The 24,920-nt window shown below is 28.9% G+C and overlaps 2 protein-coding genes across 4 annotated transcripts in view; one reads left to right on the forward strand and one right to left on the reverse strand.

Moving 5' to 3' along the window:
- The window catches only part of LOC130898264 (protein spinster), a 170,540-nt gene that overhangs the window by 115,351 nt on the left and 30,269 nt on the right, over positions 1-24,920 (forward strand). For all 3 annotated transcript variants that reach the window (XM_057807430.1, XM_057807431.1, XM_057807432.1), the window contains exons 2-3: positions 14,109-14,305; positions 16,553-16,704. In XM_057807430.1, coding sequence (XP_057663413.1) covers positions 14,109-14,305; positions 16,553-16,704 — 349 coding nt within the window. The remainder of the gene's footprint in view (positions 1-14,108; positions 14,306-16,552; positions 16,705-24,920) is intronic.
- On the reverse strand, positions 20,020-21,821 carry LOC130898266 (uncharacterized). Its single transcript, XM_057807436.1, has 4 exons — positions 21,361-21,821; positions 20,801-21,004; positions 20,455-20,712; positions 20,020-20,352 (listed from the first exon to the last, which is right to left on the reverse strand). The coding sequence occupies exons 1-4, from the start codon at positions 21,641-21,643 to the stop codon at positions 20,180-20,182; spliced, it is 918 nt and encodes a 305-aa protein (XP_057663419.1). The 5' UTR covers positions 21,644-21,821; the 3' UTR covers positions 20,020-20,179.

Here is a 24,920-nt window from a genome sequence, read left to right on the forward strand (position 1 = left end):
TAGTGTAGAAATTATATCCAAACATAAGTTATTGGTAAACTCCAAAGCTTATACTGTAAAACTGAAGGTTTTGTTGTACATTACACCAATTTTCACAATATAAAAAAGATATATTGTATTCAAAAAAAAATTATGGAACATTGGAATTTTGTTGTAAATTTTTTTAACTACCCTTGTGAATTTTGAGCGTCACAATAAATTATAATAAAACATTGTATTCTCATATTAGTCTATGATTACACTACAAGGAGCAAGGAGAAATGTGTAGAATCCTCGAAAATGAGAATTTTAAACGTTAAATTATTGAATTGAAAATATTATTTACGACCAGATATTTAAAAAATAAATCCACTTGAACAAAATTGTTATATCTTTTTTCCTAATGTCGTAAAGTTGATTATTAAAATAAATATGTAAAATAATATTTAACAGAATATTATCCTAAGTGCTCCAACAACCCACAATGTGAATATTTTTTTGGTTGAGAATTGTAGCTCTCTCAAAGTCATATCGAGCCACTTATTGCACCACTTAAGGAATGATTTTATTATTATTAGTAGAAGTTCCAAATGTTGGTTTTCTATTAAATACTAAATTAATCTAGAAAGAATCTATGATGTACTTCGATAAAATTATCATCCAAACGTTAATTTTTGAGAGATATTGCATCTGTACAGGATTATCCAGCTGTTTACTTTTATCACTATCTTGCCATGGACAGATTGTGTTTACGATGTATTGAAAACGTGAATTCCTACGTAAACAATGGTTTTTTCCGAAAAAAAGGTTGTTGATGACTATATTTTCCGTAATAATTTCACAAAATGCAATCGAGGTGATATTAGCCTCGGGAAATATGTTCCGAGTTGTTTGTATTTGAAAACGACTGTAACAATTTCATATTAACCAGCCCTCATCTTACATTGCATTCCAATAAAACAGTGAAGTTTATTATAATGTATGGCGACGTTCTATTAAAATTTATACTTACAGATTTGGAAGTAAATTGATTTAAGTGTTTAAATTGAAATTCTTGTATTCTATAAATACTGCGTGTAAATTTATGTTGAATTATCCAATCCGATGTTTCCTGAATTAAACATGTCGAAGTTAAAATTACCTAATTTCATATAAAAGCTTAAATATATTTACGGAAATCCATTCATTGAATGTACTATAAATTTAGCGTAGTTAAACAATAAATTTGTTGTATCTTTTTTCTAATGGTTTGCTCTGATGTGAGTACTACTGAAATTTTAATACGAATAAAAAGCAGATTGCATATATTTACAACGATAGACATCAGATGGAAACTGGTCTTGTTTTTTAAGTGTTCTTGTTTGTTTTTCAAGTATCTCGCTCTTTGTATGGGAAATAAAGTAATATCCCTCTTATCTCTTTCAAACAGAATAATACAGGGTGTTTTGATAACCTTTTTTATTTGAGTACCCGCATATGGTTCACATCATTGAAGTAGTACAAGGAACATGAATTCATATACTATACAGTGAGTCCTCATTTAAAAGAATAGAAATTGTTTGTAGCCTTTAAAAATCGTTCTGCATATTCAAACTATTTAGGAGCATTTTATGGGATATGAGGTAACATGAGAATAAACTTAATTATTGTCACTTGATAAACTTCCACATATTCTACTAATTGGTCGACATTGAATAAAAAAGAAGCTTCATATCTTGAATTCAATTCCTAGTCTGTGGATGTTTTTGATATCCTAGCTTTATTTGCAATAACACAGAAGCATGGATAAGATGGATTATCTTCCGCAGTTTTACATCTATCAATTACATAGAATACGACAAGTTTCAAGATACAGACGAGACCGAAAATTTTAACAAAACGCCAATGATATTTCTTTTAAGACCTTTAATGGGTATAGAATAACTCTACTATCTAGACTAGAAATCTTCAAATTAATAAGGGCCGACCCAATACCCAAATTACTTCATAAATACTGTCTCCTATTAACACAAAATACTAACCAATTTAAATACTGAGGTGGATTATCGGAGTAAACTTATAACTTTTTCTCATAAAAGTTTAATAAAATGAATAAATATAATATTAAGTCCATATTATTAATACACAGGATATGAAACTGAATTCACATTGATGAGCCGATTTTTTTGCATTACAGTATATTCTTTTTCACTTGAGAACAAGCATTTCTGCTTCTTTATCTGATTTATTATGTTATTTTGCAGATTATAAATTAAAGATTGAAATATATTGTACGAAACAAAACTTATGATACAGGTTGCCTCCACAATTATCTGAAATAAAAATATACTTAACCTTTATATGAAATGCTTTGTGTAATGCATAAGCTATATGCATTACAGACTTATCTGTCTAGTGATGTTGCATACATTCAAAAGATAAAAATATTTATGACATTAAGAACAAAATTATTATTCTCGAGCATTATGTTTTAGTTTAACTACACTAACAAGAACAGCCAATAACTAAAACAACTGCTACAAAACTTTGATAACCTAAAACATCAATATATTTTTAAGTTTACTCATAGTAAATTATGATTCAGAATAATTAGAATATATTTAGAACAAAACAAAACAAAAGAAATAAAATTCATGATATGATTTATTCTGTAAGAAGAGAGTTAGAAAAATACTTGATACTGATATCGTGCCTGGCCTATCTGAGATACAACAAACCGCAAGTAATATCAACATATACACCAATTGTTCTTCCTCTTGATTTACACGTATAATATGTTCCATTTATAGGCTACCCCATTACTTACATCATCTAATGAATTAAAATTAATTTCATGTACAATATTGTTATACATAAGGGATCTAGAAAATCACGTTTATGGTGAGGGTGTGAGAATGATAGTCCTAAAGACTGTACCTGGTAGTGATCAATTCTTGTGTGATATAGAGATAGAGAGTTGCCAGAATGTCATTGAATGCCACCGATCTCTCTCCAAAAACCCAACGCCTAAACTAATCTAAAGTCCAGGAATATACTTGAGAAATGAATTCGAGAGTTCTGAGGGTCAGGAAATTGTCATTAGTTCGACGGTACTCTGGCAGTACTCTACATCACACCAGAATTAATCACTCTGCACGTGAATACCCTCGTTCTTCTGCCCCTTTAACCCTAAACTTCGCGTAAAAAATAATGCTCTATTCTAAATCATCAAAGCATTACATTTTTGGTCAAATCGAACCCGATGCTGTATTCAGAACAATAATTTTCACACCCTCACCATAAAATGTTATTTTCCACACCGCATTCTGAGGCCTCGAAAATTAAATTAAAAGCTATTAACGTGCAGAACTTTGAAAAAAAAAACACAGCACAGTGGTGGGAACTATTTTTGTATGATCCGGAACTAGTGCTTAACAGTATTATTGGAAATATTTCATTTAAATGAATATTAATTTTATTGAATGTTTTATTTCAATAGCAAGTTTAACTTGAGTCATTTTATGGTTTTTATTAACTTAGTTATAGATACTAAAATAGCCTAAAACAACCAGTTTATTCTTATGACTGAGAAAGGTGCAGAATTTTAATGACTAAAACTCAAAAGAATAATACGATTTTGAGTTCTTATTTATAACAGTATTCAACTCAAAAAGCGTATAGTGGGCATAATTCAAAGAGTTTTTAAAAAATTATATTGTTGATTCACTTTTTACAAATCTTGGTGTATTTAAAAAAGTGTATTATGGAAAGTACACTGATTTCTATTCGAGAAATAAATTTTTCAATATAACATGGCCGTATTATCTTTCAGATGTTTTATTTTTATAATCTCAACATTTCATTTTTTCTTCATGTAATTCTATTCTAGTATATTTCAAGTTTAGTGTCGTTTCATAAATGAATAACAATTTGTTCTTATTAAATATTTAAACATAGTCGTTCTAGTTCTGAATTCAAATGTTGAGTATTCTCAAATTTAGTATTATTAAGTAAAACGAAAATTCTGTTTATTTTATAAATTTCCTTACTCCTAATTGGAAGCATAGTACATATTAACACATAAACTCTATTTAAATTCATGTTATAAACAAACACACAGTTTAGTTAGCGTACTGAGGAACTTCTGATTATGGTATAATTTATTCTATTTTGTAGAACATTATTTTCTGTTTAAAAAACGTTGAATATATTTGGATATAGTTCAGTTGTATAAATACGAGTGCTCCTACTTAAGTTTTGAGATAAACCAATAAGAACAAATATTTATAATTGGATACGGCATTATTGTTTTTCAAAATGTTCTCCATTAAGATCAATACACTTTAGCATTCGTTTCAACCAATTGTCGAAGCATTTTTTCCATTTCGAATAAGGTACTTCCAAAACAGGTGATTTGAACGCATCAACCGCTTCTTCGGGTGTAAAAAAACATTGATGTCGAAATTTATTTTTGATCTACGGAAATAAGAAGAAATCATTGGGTGTCAATCAAGAACTGTAAGGCGGATAACCCATCAATTCGATGTCTTGACTTATAAAGAACTTTTTTGTTTGAACTGATTGTGGGAGAATTGTCGTGGTGGAGAATTCGTCTTCTGCAATTGATTTCCCTGATTTTTTCTAACAATTCTGGTGCTTCGTGTGCGAACAACTTTTGTTCGATATGTCTTATCTGGAAAGAACCTTACAATCGATTGTTGTATAGTTTCGGGTTCATATGCATATATCCATGATTCGTCTCCTGTCACGATCTTATAGACGTCTTTTGATGCACCACAATGGATTTTATTCATCTTTTCTGGGCACCAATCGACACCAGCTTATTTGTAGTGATTGTCAAATTATGGGGAATCCAACGTGAACGGATCTTTTTCATAGCCAAACGTTCAAGCAATATGTATGCGAGTGGAACTAATGCCTAATGCCTATTTTAAAAATTAATGATGATCAAGTAGGTTTCATTGTACAATACGTTGTAACTCAGGATAAAGTGCAAAGAGAATCATTTCCTGAAATATTTAATGAATTCGTTTCTTTGTTTTTAAATTCATTTCTTTTCAATATTTCATATCATCCCAATTCCGAAATAGTAATAATCTAATAATAACAATAATTGTTTGTTGTATAAGGGAAAAATTTTTTTCACATGTACAAAATTAGAAAAAAAATCCAATTTCAATAATATTATATGACCTAATGCATGTCATACATAAATTATCTACATTGAAGTATATTAATATATAGACAATAACAAAGTTCGCCTAGGTTATGATTTGTGGGCCATATTTTATTTTTGAAACAATTTTTTTCCTAATCTTAATATTTATATAATTCATTTTCAGATGATTCATTTCTAAATATGGCCAAAGTATTGTAAAAATCTTAAGTCATATCATATGAGATAAACAATATCTATGATACTAATAAAGGAAAAAATTATTTATTCCTTATATTCATTGAAAACGAGCTAAAGGCGATACTTATCATTTATTTTTATATTATTATTATTATTGTAAAATATATAACTATTGGCAAACAACTATTGTAAATTAAATTTATTGATTTAAAAAAAATCAAAAAATAAAATTGTGTCTACAATTTCACCAGCTTTCCTCATAAAATGTGTAGATGTTTGATAATTGTTGCCATCGAATACTCAAGACATTTAATCATGAAAGTAGTTTGTTCAGCATTGCTTACGAATCTGCAAATTATATTTTATAACATATTTGTAACAAAAATTAACTTTGACAACCATCCACCAATCATTTGTCAAAATCACAGCTTTTTGGTCGGATTCTAAAGATTAGTCAAGTTTAAAAAAAAGACACTTTCTGTTCTTATATTTCGAAACGGGAATTTCAAATATAATATAACCATCAACAATTGAAAAGTCTTTCAATTATGTACGGGAAAACAAATCAAAAACTCCTAAGCAAATGAACTACAGGAAATTGTAAGACAATAATAAACAGAAACCTTATGTTGATTCTACCAACCACCCGAAATTTGCAAAAAAAATAGTTTACTATTTATATTTCGTGGCAAATCCAAATCTCTGGTTCAGAAATTAAAGATTGGATATGGTGGAAAAAGTATTTTTCTATTTTATTTTAAACAAAATAAATCATTTGAGGCCTGGCCCAAAATATTTCTGATTTTCAATAATATGAATGTGAAATATTATATCAATTTAATTTTTTAGAAGTATTCTGAAAATTGCCTGTTTCAAATATTTATTTTTATGACAATATTATCATACCATGAAGGTTGAGTTTTAATAATAAATCTAAATTATGAAGAAGGTTACAGATCTTTGTCAATGTTATTCTATTTAACCATGATTATTACAAAACGCACATTAACATTTTTTAGGAGTAATTATAACTAACGTCAAACCAGTTAATAAGACACACATTACAATAATATTCAAATTTGGTTTTCTAGAAACAAAAGATAGTAGCCTACATTTGCTTTTTAACACTTTTGTTGGTTCAATCAACAGGAGATTTTGATTTTAAGTTATGCCAGGTAGGGTTAATGAAGGTTAACGTGCTTTTATTTATTTATATATTTATTGGCCATAGTAAAAGTACATTACATTACAGAGTAATACAAATCACAAAATAATCCGACAGAGGAAAACCAGTTTCCTGTTCGTCAGCCTGGAAACGCGAAAAAAGCATGGCATGACTTTCTTAGCCATGCTTGTTCACCTTAAAAACTAACTTGAAACTAATATAAACAGTTATGTTAAATTTAATAGTATACAAAAATTTTTAATACAATAATACTTATTTCAATAAACATCGCTATAATTCCTGTTTAGTTAGACTTAAATAATCTGGACCAAGTCTTATCTATATATATGTATATATATTTATTATCGAAATATAATACCAATTTTATATAGTACCCAAACTTAAAAAAACTCATTTTATTTAACTTTACCCATATATATATATATATATATATATATATATATATATATATATATATATATATATATATATGTATATGTATATAAATGCATCTAAATGTTCTATTAAAAGAAAGATAATTTTGACGTTTCGATTTTTCTTTAAATCTACATATATATAGATTCACTAATCCAATCTTTCAATTTTTTATAAGAAGCTTTCATATTTACCTATATCTAGTTCTTTAAGTTTAAGTTTAAAAACAAACTTTGACGAGACCAGGGGAAGTGCGAAAACACGCCATATTTTATTTAATATATTCAGGAATCATTTATGACAAATTTCTCTACCTCTTAATCCCAGTATAAAGGAAAAATGTTCACAAATGCTCCACTTAATGACGCGTTTTGTGAGTTTAAAAATTACATAATTTATTTTGCGGAAAGATGGAAAGTAAAGCCCCTTTAATCATTAGTTATGTGAACTAATACAAAGTAAAACTTCCCAAAGTTTTCGAAAATGTCACATTTTTAAGATTTGTACTGCATTTTAACTAACTTATATATCGTAACGTCCGTCAAGTAAAATTCGTCGATAAAATTGTAAAAGTTATTTTTACACTTATCACACTAAATACAGCACTACTAACATTTGAGTATTTATCACTTCACTTAGGATATCAATTGTTTTACCGCGCGAATTGCTTTGCAAAAACTTCAGAACATTACAAAAACTTATCCCCAATTAACTTCTTCCAGAAACATCACAATTGTTCATTTGAATAATATGGTCTGCGAATAAAATCTATATAGTTGTTTAGTTTTCATTTGATATTAAATGCTTTCCTCACTACAAAACTTTGACTAATGCCCAAATATCATAACTAAAATGAAATCCATCCAATAATTTACACAAGGTGAATTTCTAAAATTTATGAATTGTTGTGTTTTGCACTAATTTTGACTTTTATTTTATCCGTAATTTTGATAATTCACATTTAAAATAAAGTGTAAAGTGGAAATAGAAAGATTCAATACCGACCATATTAAATCAACAATTTTATTGAATATATTTAATTTTATTTTCATCTAAACTAAAGATGTATACCCTAGATCAGATCATTTTGTCAACAGGAACAGAGCAAAATTTCGACTATTAAATTCGACCCAAAAAAATAAATAAACAAAATAAAACTATTTAAAAACTTAAAATATCTGTGCTATGTGAATGCACTGTATAAGGAACTTTTCGGTTATCTTTGTATAATAATAGGACCGGTAGAGTAAACACTTATTCACACTTACGCTTGATTAAAAACATGAATTATGTGGCCGTCCTGAATATATTCACTCTCGCCACTTCATATTATAATAGAGAAATATGGCCTAAAAGGAAAGGGCAACGACTAAGTGGGCTTTGTTTTAGGACAATGATTCACCACAAAGCAAAGTTCGTGGTATTACGTAAAAGGTAAATAGCTCTGTTGATTAAACGAGATGAAAAATATTGATGGTTGAATGAATTTAGGTATATTTAGTGAAAATAATTTTCTGCGGTTTGTTTTTAAAGATATGTAGAATATTTAACAGCTAATCGTAGAAATGATATAGTACCTATCTAGAGTTGTAAGTACCATATCACGTATGTATAGAAAAATTCTAACCAGTAAGTAATATACTTACAACTCTTGTTACGTACTGTATATAAAAAAAATTAAAAACAATTTTAAAGCACCGACATTTTCGTATTGATTTGATATTAATAACAGATTTACATGTGTATTATATGTTAACTAGATTGATTTAGTTATACAATATTATTTGTATGGTTGGTTTTATTTTGCCTAAAAAATCCAACCAGTGATCTGAATCTTCAATTCGTTATTGTTTTTGATCCATTATGAAGAAAAGTGGAAGCCAAGTATAAGAACAGTTTTTTGAAATCCTATTTCACCAAATTTCACATTTTTCATTCCCAATTGGGAATACAGGTTAGAAAATTAACGACATATTCTGGATCAACCATATACAACTAAATAGAACTATATAACCACTTACTATATCTTATATGACTTCATAACTCTGTATATATATTTTTTATGGTCTCTATCTGAGACTTATAGTAAACAATTCGCGCTTTGATTAATTATATTGAATGTGTTTTATATTTAAGTTTACATAAATTCATAAGTATACAAGAACTACCTTTTAGATATTTAACAATATTACGAATGAAATTTTGATTTCTATTAACCTTGTCCTTTGTTTTAGTTTATTTAGTTCATATTTGCTTTTTATGACCTTCGTGGTTAATAACCACCACAGTATAACTCGTTGAGAATCATCTTTTAAAGGTTTAAACATTTGAACTCCGGTTACCAGTCAATGATGGTTGATTTTTCTTAACAAAAGTTATCATAATACGTTTATAACCATGCTTTTGCTTTAACAGTATTTTTTCCGGCTAAGTAGCGATTGTTTATTAATTCTTCTTCCCATTATTAAAAAATTATAGTATTTCAAGGAAAAAATATATAAATGTGATTTCGCTAAATGGAGTTCTCAACTGAAAATTGTGCGGATAAAGTATTAGTTTGAATGGATCTAGTAGCCAAACAGAGAGTGAAAGGAATCTTATATATTAAAAAAATTGATGATTTCCATTCCGAGTCCGTTCAGGCGTTCTACTCAACCGATTTGCTCAATTTTTTTGTCATTGAAAGGTATTGATGCACAGATCAGCCATCAACCATCGGATTTCATCTAATTTTCACCATTCTCAAGTTATACTCAAATGTGATTTCCCCCTGTACATTACTTATGGGAGTTTTTCACATACACACGTTCTATCCTCAATATCTCAGGTTCTATTCAAGATAGAGACTTCGTTTTGGTTTAAGAACACTCGCTGAAACACCTTCTTTATTTTGAGTTTTTAAACACTTAAATCGGTTAAGTTGGAGAGGAGCTAGACGCGGACATTCAATGTGGAGTTATAGATTTTTGTAGGTTTTTGGCAATTTTTCTACATTCAAAGATCTATATCTCAGGTTCTAATATAGCTACAGAGTTCGTTTTGGTTTAAGAACACTCGCTGAAACACCTTCTTTTTTTTTGAGTTTTTGAACACTTAAATCGGTTGAGTTGGAGAGAAGCTAGGCGCGGACATTCAATGTGGAGATATGGATTTTTGTAGGTTTTTGGCAATTTTTCTACATTCAAAGATCTATATTTCAGGTTCTAATATAGCTACAGAGTTCGTTCTTTTCTATTATAATGATTTCTGATACTTATTTAATGGATTCGATGCGAGTGAAGCCACGGGTAAAAGCTAGTTAATTATGAATAAATAAACACTCACAAGAGTTTCTATTAAATAGTGTAATGCTAACAACTGTTGTTCTTAATGCTTTGAATTTCTTTTACTTGGCTTATGAATGAATAAAGTTCTGGATAAGAATAAATGAATACACCATTGTCCAATGAATGCCTTATTACAATTTTATTAATTCGAAAATCGTTTTGTTAACCAATCTTATTAATAATGCTATAGTCTATATAATTTTTCGCGAATTTAAGAATTTTTAACAAACCTTGTACAAAATTTAATATTAATACAACTTTGATTCGTAATAGTTACTTGGAAAAATACTATTAATGTTAATTTAATGCTATATAAAACAGTCTTTGAACTCTGTTCATATAGTCCACTAACCAACAGTAAAAATAGCGTATTACCTCGCAATTTTTTGGGACATTGTTTTGTATTCAAATTTGGAATTAAAGTTATATAACCCTCTTCATCAAACGCTAAATATGCACGATATATGCTATCTGCACCTAATCTAGCTATTTAAAAAAGCTTCTATAAATTATGATTTTTACGTAGAATGAATGGTTTTTCAGTTTTTATTAAAAAAAGTCCCAAAACATGTATCTTTGGTCGAAAACTATTAAGGTTCAATCGTGAATAGCTAAATAAAATTATGACTTCATAAAAAATATGCATATAAAAATTTTTATGCTTAGAATTGATTCATTTATGGATTTCTCAGGTTCAATGTAATTATCAATTTACATCTCCGAAAAAGGGTGACAGTCACTATCAGCTTAAAAACACATATTTGAAAAATATAACTTTTGAATCTTGAAATTTTTGTTACTTCCTGCTGAATTTCATAATCTCTTGTCCGAAAGAATTGCTAGCCATCAACCGTTGATGACTGGACTAATATTTACTCAAACAGATGTACATTATTTGTTGTTAAAGAAAATAAAACCAAATTTAACACAGAAAGTGTGGAAAATAAAAATTTCATTATAATAACATTAAGAAAAAAATTCAAATGAAAACAGATAAAATTACAAATATCTAAATAAATACCAAGTAATTGAGAAAATTTTTTCTATAATATTTTGAAATATTCTATATATAATATGTATAATCAGGGTTATATTCCGTTAGTTTCCATTTGTTTGAAATTTGACAACATTTACTTTTGAAGAATATATTTTACTTTCGTTAATTTATAAAACATAATAATTTCTAAATTTAGGTTTAAAACTATTTTGATAGTAAACTTTTTAGAAATCATCGATTGTATCTATTCGAGTCGGTTAATTTCACAGCAATCGTGAATATTATCTCACTATAAAGTTTTATGTTAACTCCTATTTATTCCTGCCATTCCATAACTAGCTTCAGATCAAGCTTAATGATCTTTCAATAAAGCGTAAAGATACTAGTCTTGTGATTTATATGGGACTCCTATATTATACCGTTTGGAATTTTGAAAATTGTAGTTGAAATAGCTTTTGTTAACACGTAAAAGTTACCAGCATTAAAGCAAAGATGATTATTATAACTTTTTCATATTACATTTTCTATTGAAACTAATATTTTTCACAATACCTTGTACATCAGATTTATCCATCAACTCATCCTTTCTGCAGAGCGAGTTTTGTTATGTACCTATAGATTTTGATTAAGTTAAAAGTTTACTTCAGATAAAAGACGTCGACGATATTCTAGAAGAATTCAAATTAAGTACATCAAATCTTCGACTTGAGTTGTGTGTTTTAAAAATAGATATTTTTACCGAAAAAGAAAGGAAATTGGATTACGATACAGGATACCCCAACTTGCGAAATTTAGGAATTACACTGAGTTTAATTTTTGGGAATATATCTGCAAGCAAGCAGCTTTCCACTAACTTTTCTTTTAAATTGATAAATTGATAACACTGATAAAATTGCATACTAGTACTTTTTATTGGAAACTTCCTAGCCGCCCTTATTAGAGCGGTCATTGGGATGCTTGAAGTTGTAATACATGTTAGGTAAAAATATTCCTGTTTCTTGTCATAACATTTGGGTTTCATATTCTTTCATTTTGATTAATTAAGCATCTAATAAATACTCTTTCTCAAAATAATATGTGTAAACATTCTTAAATACGAGCTGAATTATCACCAAAGTTTTTTTAACTCTATATTTGTGAATAAAAAATATCTCTCATATCTCAAATAGAGTATGTATAATTTGGACATCACTATTGTGGCTGTCACAAATATTTACTGATTCATAATACTTTCTTTCCTCCATAATTCATAAGATAATCCTCTTTGGAGTTCTTAACTCTGTAATACGATTTTGTCCATTTATAATCCACATATCCGGTTGTGTGTCATAGTAAATTAACCCTCTCAATACATTTTTTCATTTTTATTATTATTGAATAAACAATAAAACATTTTTCTTATTTGATCGTTATCACTGAATATACAAACATTAATTAAAATATCATTATATACGAGGTACAATGTGTTGGTCTATTATATCAAACTTCTGCAAACTATATTTTAACTAATTATGCAATTTCATATTACGAATAGTTAAAATTTTTTAGTAATGGAAATAATTTAAGGACTTCAATAGATGTGTATGTTGCACGATGGGAAAACCTCGTCTAAAGCATTCAAAAAGTGGTACAATAAACAATAATAGGAATTTTTGTTTCGTCACAAACCCCAAAAAAACATGAAACATATTTTATTATTAACGCCCTTAAAATAAAATAAAAAATTCAATCGCATTCAAATTTTATTGACAACATAGTGTTTTCAGATGAAAAGTGATATGCAGTTTGAGATTGTTCACGAATTCATTTTGTTAATAGTAAATTAAATATTTCTTCTAGACGAAAAATATAATTGGGCTATAATTTCTTATAACTTTCAACATGCATCACTGAGTTAATAAACTCTTTTTTGTGATAAAGCTCCTTTAGAGGGCAGTGAGTATCAATGGTACCCTGAAAATAAACATGCTTCTTTTGTTTTTCTCTCTTGCTTATATCTTAAATTTTTTCTAAATCTGCCAGTAAGGGTATCACACCACAGGCTTGGGTTATATCAACCGATCACTGGCTCTAAGCTAAGTCGGGTCGTCTACAGTTTCATAACTCCTGAATTTCCTATGTCCAGGTATCTAGAGTAGCTCTACCGCTTCTGGCTAACCAGCTCATTGATTGCCTTGTTTCGTTCCAGAATCAGATTCTTTCTCACATTTTTGTAATTTTGGGTTTGTAATTATGTTACTTTTGTAAAAAAATGAATAAATATTTTTGCTGCTTTGCACAACGCAATTGCTACAATTTCAATTTTCAACCAAGGCTTTGTGTTATTTTTAACCTATGTAACGCATAAAAAAACCTTTGTGGATCTAGGTATTGCTTATTCAACAAAGGAGATCTTGCGAAACATAGCTATGGCGCACGAAAATCGTTAGGCTCGTACGATGGAAGATTAGGGCTTCTTATCTGAAGCTATTTCAGAAAATTTTACGGAAAATGTAGGAAGATTTTTTGTAGAACGAATATCATCAACTTTTGAGATCTCCTTATAATTCAAGTCTTTGGTAAAACTCTTCTACAAAACAATTAACGATAATCCCTCTCGAACTGAGCTTCCTTACAATACTTTTATAAAATATTATTTCATATCATTTTCACACCTTATTGAGGCTGAATCAACGTATGCATTCCACTCGCTTAAACTATCATAATAAATAACTAAACTGTTGTGACCATAAAATTTTTTTCAAATATTAATAACAATGGATGACAAAACTTATTTAAACCATTTTCTTCAACTCTTGAATTGCATATTAAAGTGTAAATTATGATACTAATGAATGCATTTTGTTACAGGAGTCTTGGACAAAGTAAAATTATACTACGGCATTCAGAATGATTCGGGGGGATTACTGCAAACCGCTTTTATACTCAGTTATATGTTATTTGCTCCTATATTTGGATACCTAGGAGACAGATATAACAGAAGATACATTATGGCCTTTGGAGTATTAATGTGGAGCGTTACAACTTTATGTGGATCATTTATGACGGTAAGATAATGTAAATTATTCAATAGTAATATGTTAATTCTTTGAAAGAGTACTAAATATGATCTAGTAACTAAAAATTTATAATAACACACTTACGAATGAAGAAAGTATGTGTTTTACCACTTTATGATTTCTTCGAATCCTAATTAATATTTTTATATTTAATTTTAAAATAAAATACTTTTATTTCAAATATTTGGTAACAATCAATATTGCTTCATTCTTACTTATTTTAATTGGCGGTCCTTTAAGGTGTCTATTAAATGGTTTTTTGTAAAACTTTATAAAAATGAAGTTATACAAAGGTTGACAACATCTATTCAACAATAGAGATCTGAAAGAAGCTTTATTTATTGAAAACTTAAGTAAAACATAGTTTACAAGAAAATAGTATATGGGCGCGTGTTTTAAGATCGAGGATGGCCAAAGTATAACACAATAATCTCAGTCCGATTAAACAGCTAAAATTTATATATTAAAGAAATACGATGAAGTTACAAAGCGGGGAAGGTCTCCATGAAACTTGAGTGAAAACAAAACGTAAAATTGAACTAAGTCAATGTCTTTCACTCATGCCTAACCTCTAAGAGCAGCGTAGCTCTTTAAGAATGTCGATTCGAAATGTTGTCATATCAATGTAGGGTGGACGATTGATTCAGTTGACCCTCAGATCGTTTCCCTTGAGTTCGTATAAGGACGTAGGTAGGAGAAGGCGTCATAAAACAATGCCGGATATAGAGGAACATAAGTATGTTGTAGAGAATCAGGTTAATTGCATGCAGTTAGGAAAGCAGAAAGGAAATTTGGAATTTCAAGAAAGGTAATGTAAAATTCCATGGGTTAGGCGTCGGTCGTTAGAGTGACGAAGGAAGATTGTTTTATTTGAGCTTGTTGTTCGATCGAAGGCGGAAAAAAGTCGTGAATGGAGTGAATATGTATGTATAACAGACTATCGAGATTATATGAACAATAGAAGTTTGCTGGTATGTTGAACCTATGTCAGAAGCCTCTACTGTTGTGGAAATTATAGTGATTACATTCATGAGTTCAAGGATATTCGGAAATTCACTGCTGTCAATTCAACAATGGGAAATTTCTTATCTATATAGTTTAGTTCTATTAAAGGATAATTAAATGCCTTGTGAGCACTTCAATGCTACAAGCCCATAAAGATTAATCCAAAAGATGTGGAAAACTAATCCTAGTGTTATTTAGTTGATTGCAATATAAATAAATTAGTTTAGTTCTTATAAGTTTCTTAAATATTAATCAAAAGTTATTATAAAACGTGACAGACTCATTTTGGAATTAAGTACTTCTTACTGAAAGTTTGTCTATATCAGGTATTGTGTGATTTGTCGATTTTATGCTCTTCTAATTAATTTTTTCAATTAAATTATAATGAATTGATCAGAATCGATTCAACAATCTAGTTTTATATGTTAAACGCCTCCAGCTCATTCAAAAAAATTTTATAAATAATTCTCTGTTGTAATTTATATTGTTTTATTTTCCAAACAAAGCGTTGGATAATAGAATAATTTTACTGAAATGATAATGCTTACTGTAATTGGGAATTCAGTAGGGTATACAGTACCAACAGTTTCTGTGACAAGGGTACATAAAATACTTTTTCTTCATACTGTACTGTAAAGTCGACTTTAAAGTATTAATTTGAGTCCGGAAAAATGGCACTTTACGGTATCCCTATACATATTCAATATGTATGCCTTCGTTTACAATGTTACCTTAGTGACTTCTGTTAATTTTTATTTTTTTTTTAATAATAAGAAAATAATCAAAGGAGCTATTTTTCAGTAAAATTATCAAATATGACATTTCAAATTTTAATACAATTTTGCCTTTTATTTAAAAGAGAAAACAGTATAAAAACTAACATATTAGGATATACGTCCGTGAAGTTATTATGGTACTCGATTAGATATTCTTGACTCGGCTCCTTCGTCGCCTCGTCCATAAACATCTATCTCGCACTGTACTAAATCACTTCCCGGACTTATAACGTAAATAACTATTGAATTACTGGTATCAAATAATTTTCAAATTAAACAACGCATAACTCAGTACGTTTTCATATTTTACTAAGTGATTTAGACTCAAACATCAATATTTTCAGTTTTTTTCATCTGCTATGTCATTTTCAAAAAATTAGTTTTTATGGGTGAAAGATATTCGTAATTTAATCAACCAATTTTGTTGAATTTTTATGACTATTTTATTTTTTAGAATTTCTATTGGTTCATTTTTTTCCGGGCGTTAGTCGGAATAGGAGAAGCAAGTTATTCAACCATTGCTCCAACAATAATTAGCGATTATTTCGTGGGAGATATTCGATCCAAAATGTTGGCAATATTTTATTTTGCCATTCCTGTAGGAAGGTAAGGAAATGTGAAATATTAACTAAAGACAATTTGCAATTAATTTAAATAAAACCAAAACCTCGTTGTCAGAAATTATTGCTATTACGCTTGAGGTTCGTTGTGTTCTATCCATTTTCGAGTCTTGGCCCCCACCATATTCATTATTGAGTTACTAGTAACATATAAAATAAAATGAATTGAAACGTAAATTAATTTTATTCACGAATGTTGATAATGTACCCATTATCCGTCTGCTTGCTCGACCATAATAATATCCATTAATCACGGTAGTGATTAATGAATTCATTCATCACTGCTGTCAGATGCTTTCTTGGTTTAGCTATATTATATTGTTTTGTTACATAAAATCGGTTTTTATAATGTCATGTAAAACACTACTAAATATTCTCAATTTAGTTCTGTACACATAGAAAAAATTAAAAAATAAAATGTTCCTAGACCTGACTCGAACCCATGGCCTGCAGTTTTAATGCACAGAGCATTAACACTAAGCTGTTAGTGACATGATTGTCTTTGTCTTATATCTTTTTTTTAACAATGGTTTTTGAAATAATTTATGAATTGAAGTATTTATTGAAACAAAATAAATTTGGATCAAACCTGTCAACATTATTGTGTGTTTTAATATCTTATGTTAATATTATATTATTCACGAGTGCGTAATTAAATATTTTAATTGAGCTTTTTTCTAGAAAATTTTATTTTAACGAATATTTCATACAATACAAATTATTGTTCATTTAAACGTACCTTAGTTTTTTGATGAGGCAACTTCAGCAGCTTCTCTAATTTCTGGTGCTGTTAAATAATAGTCACTTTCATTTTCTATATCCTCTTTGGTTGATTTTTTAACATAATTTGACAGAAAATATTAAAACACTGCTAAATCTACACATACAATAATGTTGACAGGTTTCACTTAATTTTATATTATTTTAAAAGTTACTTCAATTTATAAATTGCTTCAAAAACCATAGTACCACAAACACTTTCAATGTCTTTGATATCTTAGTGCATTAAAACTGAGGGCCACGGGTTCAAGGAAAATTTACTTTAATTTTTTTATGCGTAGGGAACTAAATTGAAAATATCTATTAGTATTTTATATGCCAAAATTATAAAAATCGATTTTTTGTATTAAAATAATATATTATAGCTAAGAAAGTATCTAGCAGCAGTGATTAATAGGTATTATTAAGATCGAGAAAGTAGACGTATAATGGGTAAATTATGAACTTGGAAATTACTTATCTTTAACACCACCCGAAATTAGAGAAGCTGCTGAAGTTGTCTCACCAAATTTATTACCAAAAGAATCAAGGAAAAGTATATAATATGTCACATTAATTTTGAACTGGCAACTGGGATTATTAATAATAATAAATAAATATCATCCTCTCGTAACATTAGATACCCGATATTAGTGAAACTAGAAACATAGATTTTTTTGTTGATTATTATGGAGACATTATACAATCATAAGTTTCGAAAACTATGTACTGTGTTTAAAGAACAATAATTTCATAATGTAATGCGGAAAATTTTCCGAAAAAAAAACTTCAACAAAAATATTTAGTCGTGGATAAAGTATAGTATTTTACTCGAGTATAATGAGTTATACACTCATGAATAATATATTATTTCGCGTTTACACAATAAGGGAGGGTTTAGTTAGTAGTAAGTCGTACCACCACTTTTATATTGAGGGCAACAAAATAATTGGTCTAAAATATGAGTAGTTTCATTTACAGTGAATTTATAAACACTTGCTTTGGGATTTATAAATGTTTTGGCAAATTCTCGCATTTAAATTTACTTATCAAGTCACTAGAACGTCTAAATTATACAAACAATGTTATTTTTATCGGCCATATTTAGTGTTTACAAAATATATATATTATCAAATTCAAATTAGTTTCCAAGTTAGATTTTTATATGTTCCTAGTAATACAGCTTGTTTTTTATGCGAGGACAATGCTAACATTTTTTTTTGTGCACATATTAGGACTTAAACAAATGTGTGTAAAATTTTTAAAAAAAATACGAAACTTAATGTAGTTTCATATCCCTAAACTCAGTATATGTCTTCCTCACGGCACCTGTCGGGGCTAATCGTCTCTTTCATAAGGTTTTTATAAAGCTGATCCTGTTATATATGTAGAATACCTTTTAAGAGCAAATGAAGAATTTTGTAAAACAATCGGATATGGAGAAAGTAGCCTTATTTTTCTAATAGGCAGGAACATATTTGCACATCAGTTTTAGGGTAGTATCCTAAGCTTTTACATTTCAACATAACCCTCTAGGAATATCCTACTATAAACTAAATCTAATATTACAAATTACATTATTCGTCATCAAATTCCACATAATTACACGTTTCTTCCTTTCTCTGCTTTTATTATTAAGAAATATTTGATAGATTTCAAAGAAATCTTCAATTGTTGCAATTGATAAATGACATTTGCGAGTTTATAGGATAGTTGCCAAATTGTCGACAAGAAGAATTTAGACAATCACATTCTTATAATGATCAAACCCCGCTACCTTCTTGGATAGAATGGTCGTCATTTAATTGCGTTTTTGACAATGGCCCTAATGTATCGTTATTCTAGGTATCTAAGTAATGATAATATTCTCATATAATGTTAATTAATATATTATTTGATATTAACTAGAAGATGTTTCGAAATAAGCTGAGATAAATCAAATTTCAACTAATCAAAATAAATATTTCATTGTTTGTTTTGTTTTGCAATACTTTATCGTAGCAAGAGAATTTGAAACTCGCGTGTTTGTGTTTTATTTCCACAGAAGTTATCGTAAAGAAATTTAGTATTTGTAAACATACACGTTTTATTATTGTCCTTTTAGAACAACCTAGAATCATAAGCGGAGTATAAATTTTTTCTTGCTCGGATATACTTAGAAATAAATGAATTTCATTGAGCAGCTGATTTTTGTGAAAATATTACAATATAATCGCTAGAGGTAATTCGAATTGATTATTTTTGATGTTGAAATTTGTTTATCGCGGTCCCGACTAGAATTTTGGGAGGGGTTCAGCTAGGGCCCTCACGAGGCTAGCCACACTGCCTCGTGGGGACCTCATGATGCTGCCTCATAGGGCGCACAAAGGGTATATAACGCCTTGCCTCATTCGTGCATCATTATGTATACCGCATGTGGACCTCATAAGGAAAATTAACTGTTACCCTATTTGAAAATTTTCAGGGAAATTAACCGAATTTCATTGGCAACATTAAAAATAATGTATTTTAAAATATATATAGATATATCAATTACAAACAATACATTCATAGTCATTACAATCTTAAAATACAATAAGTAATAAAGAACTATTTTTTAAATCAAACTTTCAGAATACAATATAATGCACGGGATAAACTACATAATGTATATTTTACTTTATATAAAAAAGTTACGCAATTAAGAATACTAATCTGAAATACTAGTCTAAATGCTCATTGTCTATTTCACTATTAGCTTCAGCAGGTTTCTTGGAACGAGCAGTTCGTCCACCGTCCCAGTCTTTACAATTATGTAGAGCTGAAGCCATAGCATCAAGAATATTTTGGTCTGGGACATCTTCGCCTGGTTTCGAAAAAACTTTTCTGAGCGTCGCTAAAAAGAAAACATTAATTTAGGACAATTATAAATATTAAATACAATATTTATTAATTATTTGTATTCATTTTGTGAAACTTGAACATTAATTTCACTAACCTTTTATAACTTTAAAAAGACATGTATCCTTGAATACATGTGATTTTTTTTTTGAAGTCTTAACTGGAGCGAACATGAGACCTACATCGCGAGATATACAATATCTTAATAATTCGCCAAAATTCCTAGTTATGGTAATGGTTTTCTTTTTTTTTGATCTAGATGCATCGTAACAATGTTCTTCGTCTGAGTCTGTGGAAGAATAATATCTATCTTGTTTATCTTCTTCTGTTGGTAACTTTTGCGATGATGGCTGAGCTAAAAATTTAAAATATATCATCACCTTTTCGTACTTACAAATATATGTTTTCCAAGTAACAAAATCTATATTTTCATCATAAATTACCTCTATTCACACGTGTTTTTTCACCTAAATCGATGTTGATTTCATTTAACATCTTCAAAGATTCATCTCTGAATGTTTTTCTATTTTTAAAAAAATGCACATCATTAGCAGCCTTTACTTTAGCTGTCTCTTCATTTTGTGTAGAATAAGCAAATGGCTTATATTCCAATTGGATAGCCAATTCATTAGCTTCTTCAAACGTTCCTGAATATTAGAATAATGTACTTAATAAAAAAAATCAATAAAAAATGATAACTGAAAAAAATAGAATTTTAGAACAAAGGAGTTTTTTTGTAATTGTTGCGAAAAAGTTTTTTTTCATTTAAATAATAATTACAGTATTGAAAACTATTTTTTATCACTAAAAATAATATAGTAATCATAATATCATGTTAGACATTGACATTAAAAGTTTTTTTAAGCTAGAAATATTTTTTTAATTGAGGTTGTTAGAAAAATGAATCCAACACAAGAAACATACCTTTGTTCTATTTATCTTATTTTCTCAGAGTATATAAATTCGAGATGAAATTAATCAATCGAATAATTTCACAACTTACGAGCTCTTCCTCGGATGTCTACTGAATAAACTGGCCAATCATTTATCGGTTGTTCACAATTCTGTACCATTTTTGATAACGTATCCGATCGCTTTACATCGTATGGTGGAGGCATAAATTTGCACTTGATTGTGTCTGTTTTTTCATCATAAAAAATCCAAGACGATGGCACTATGTCAATATCTTTTTTTTTTTTCTTACCAACAAAAACAACTAGTCTATACTTATAATCTGCAACCACTTCTGATACATCATCATTTGATGTACTATTATCAGTACTCATGGTGATTATTTTTCGAGAATATATCAACTATTTTAATTATATCACTATTTATTAACCTACAATAATTATATGGTTAAGAGTATACACGAACGACTGAACACGATTCAGAAATTAAACTGATTCTTACTGTTGACGCGTAGAAAAGATTTCTATACTGATTACCATCCACTTGAAAATATAAACATAAACAATACTCTTCGTGTACCTGAGCATGCGCAATACGATGTACATAAACGATATACTTTATGCAATACGTTCTAAAATATTGCAATTTCGTAAGGTAAATCCGATAAGACAACGATTAACAATTATTACAATTCATGAACAATTGTACTATTAACAATTAGTAGTAGTAGTAGTAGTAGTAAAGTAACAATTGTGACAAGTTTAATTTTACCAAAAATAGTATATTTGATATTTGTCAAATCGAGCCCTCATGGGGTAGACGAGGGGATTGCCCATCTCTTTAAAATACCATATATGTGTTAGGTTTACCCTATAATATCCTTATGGGAAACTCATACGGCATACCTCACTTCAATATTTATAATTTTTTCCGTGAGGTGCTCATGAGGAAGTTGCGGGGAAATCCCTCAATCGGCATGCCCCCCATTTGCCACATGAGGCCCACACGCTATATAAGGCATGCCCCCTCATAAATTCTAGTCGGGGTATTTTATAGAATTTTATGAAGCTCCAAATTAAATGGAACAATTTCATTCGTATAATTAAGGATTTGAACCAACTTTGTTCTGTTCTATTTAAAGTACAAATCATCGATTTGTAATAATGAACATTTTTGAGAAAAAGTAAAATGAATAATTCATCCAATGATTCTAAAATATCCGATTTTACTGCCTGAAAATTTGATTTCGATAGATTAAATTGAAACGAATTTATGGATCGTGATTCTTGTCCATAAGGCAATAGTTTTTAATTTTAAAAATAATACAAAAATAGAATGAATATCTAAGTCTTCAAACTGAAGCAAAAGGTAAACAAATGGAAGATATTTTTTGAAAATCGTGAAAGAGGAAGGGAATAAGGAAAAAACAATTTCGAAGTTAGCTGTAAGCCTTTCAAAGGATAATTAAATCTGAATAAATTGGTTGAATAAGTTGATACGTTCACAGAATACGCACAACTGTACACTTTCATATGGTGTTAGCCAATGCTTGCGAAGTAGCTCACGCAATAACTTTTTTAATTCATAGATTTGACGAATTAATAACATTTACTAGCTTGATGGTTATCTCAACAATAATTTATTTAATTACTCAATTGATGAGTTAATGAAACATTAAAAGATTTAAATCTGAAACTTAAAGTGTAGTAGTAAATCACACATTGACAGTAATGATTTATTTAATGAAATCATTACATTAAATTTGCATTTTGCAGAAAACCAGTCTAATGAACCACAAACCCTATTACAATATATTTTTGCCAATGAATTAATTTCAACATTCCTGAACACAGCAATAGCACTGAGAATTACTTACACTGCCAGTTTTAATTGTATCGGATAAAAAATCCTTTCCAAAATTATGAATTGTCCAAATCTATTCAAGGTCATTTAACTATGATTTCAATGGAATATAACATTTTAAACAGTTTTGAAATAAAAGTTAAGTTGTTTAGTAGATTTTTATTCATAACCTTTTATCTAAAGCGCCTTATTAACTTTCATCAAGATGTAAAGAAGAAAATCGAAGCAAAATTTAAGAAGCCAATCACTTGATTTATCAAAATCTACGGGTGACAGTAGAACCGATACCATTTTCAGTTTGAAAAATGGTATATCTCTTTAGCTCTCCGTTTTGAAGGTTTTTGAAGGAAGAGCCAAACCGTTCTGTACTTAGACTCAATCTACTTGGAGATTAATGAGAAGTACTTACTAATATTCTTATAACAGCCAGAAATTTTGCATCTTGGAAGTTTTTCCTGCCACTAGTGTTTCAAGGGTTTTTGATACACATGATCAAATACCCACAAAAGTGTTGTTCAATGTTTAAGACAAGGTATAACATTTGATTACAATATTAATATTTTTCATTTATCATATCTTAACTATTCAGAAATGATTTCCTATTATGTATCACATCGGCTTACTACAATAGAATATTACACATTTTCTCTCACACTAATCACTTTATTGTGTATTTGAGAGGAATTAAAAACCGTCGAACTCTAAATTGTTATAAAAGTAAATTTACTTTCAGTCATGAAAACAATATCTTGATTATCAAATCATGCGTCAGCCAGCTTTTATTGTGAGTGCAGGTTTTCCAACTTATTGTTGAAGATTCCAAAAAACGGTTGCCATCACTTTTCCTGCCATGAAACCTTTTTTGCCTTTATCGGAGAAGATTCGCCATTTGCAATCCACTGTCTGGACTATTTTTTTAATTTCAGAGGTTTAGTGGTGTATCCAGATTCATCTACAGTTGTGAATCGATGTAAAAAACCTGACTAATTTTGCTTACTCCGCGCTAATAGTGCATACGAAATGTTCATTCGAATACGCTTTTGGTCCAAAGTTAGCAAACCTAGCATCCAACGCATGCATAATTTTTCAGTCAGTATATGGCAAATGCGTTCTTTTGATATGCCGATAGCCTCTTCTATCAGACAACTCTTGTAAAACACTGAATTTATGTATATCTAGTATCTCTACATATATATCCCGATCCTTTAATTCTAGTGTTTAATTCTATTTATTTTATTTCTCTTTTCTACAATATTAACAATATAAAAATAATTTCTATTTACCGTATTGTCCATTAAATATTGCTTGCATATTGTAATGTTTTTTTTATTTATACTGGTGGGATATATATAAACACTTTCTATTACTTATTTAATTTATTTAAACACTAACACAAGACTCAACTAGCTTATAAAATAATTAATTATTCACTAATACTTTCTATTTCGGTACGTTCACTATGACTATTTATTACAAACTAACTAATTCCGCCAATCAAACTCCTTTATAAAGCCAAAACGAATTTCTCAAAAATTTTAGAAAATAAACAAACAAATGAAACAAAAAGACCTTCCTAGAAATTAGTTCTAAAAAAACAATATAAAAAACTCGCAACTGTTTATAAAAAGCATATCAAACGCGAATTCCTAAATTTTAAAATCGGCTTCACGGCCCATGTCATGGACTTGTTCAGGTTTGATCATACCGTTGATAGCAATCTATTAATGTAATAAAAATTATGACACTTACGAGTATATACATTAAAACAAATCAAAGCCATGAAAACCC

Source organism: Diorhabda carinulata, chromosome 9 (genome assembly GCF_026250575.1).
Source record: "Diorhabda carinulata isolate Delta chromosome 9, icDioCari1.1, whole genome shotgun sequence".
In the NCBI taxonomy this organism is placed as follows: domain Eukaryota; kingdom Metazoa; phylum Arthropoda; class Insecta; order Coleoptera; family Chrysomelidae; genus Diorhabda; species Diorhabda carinulata.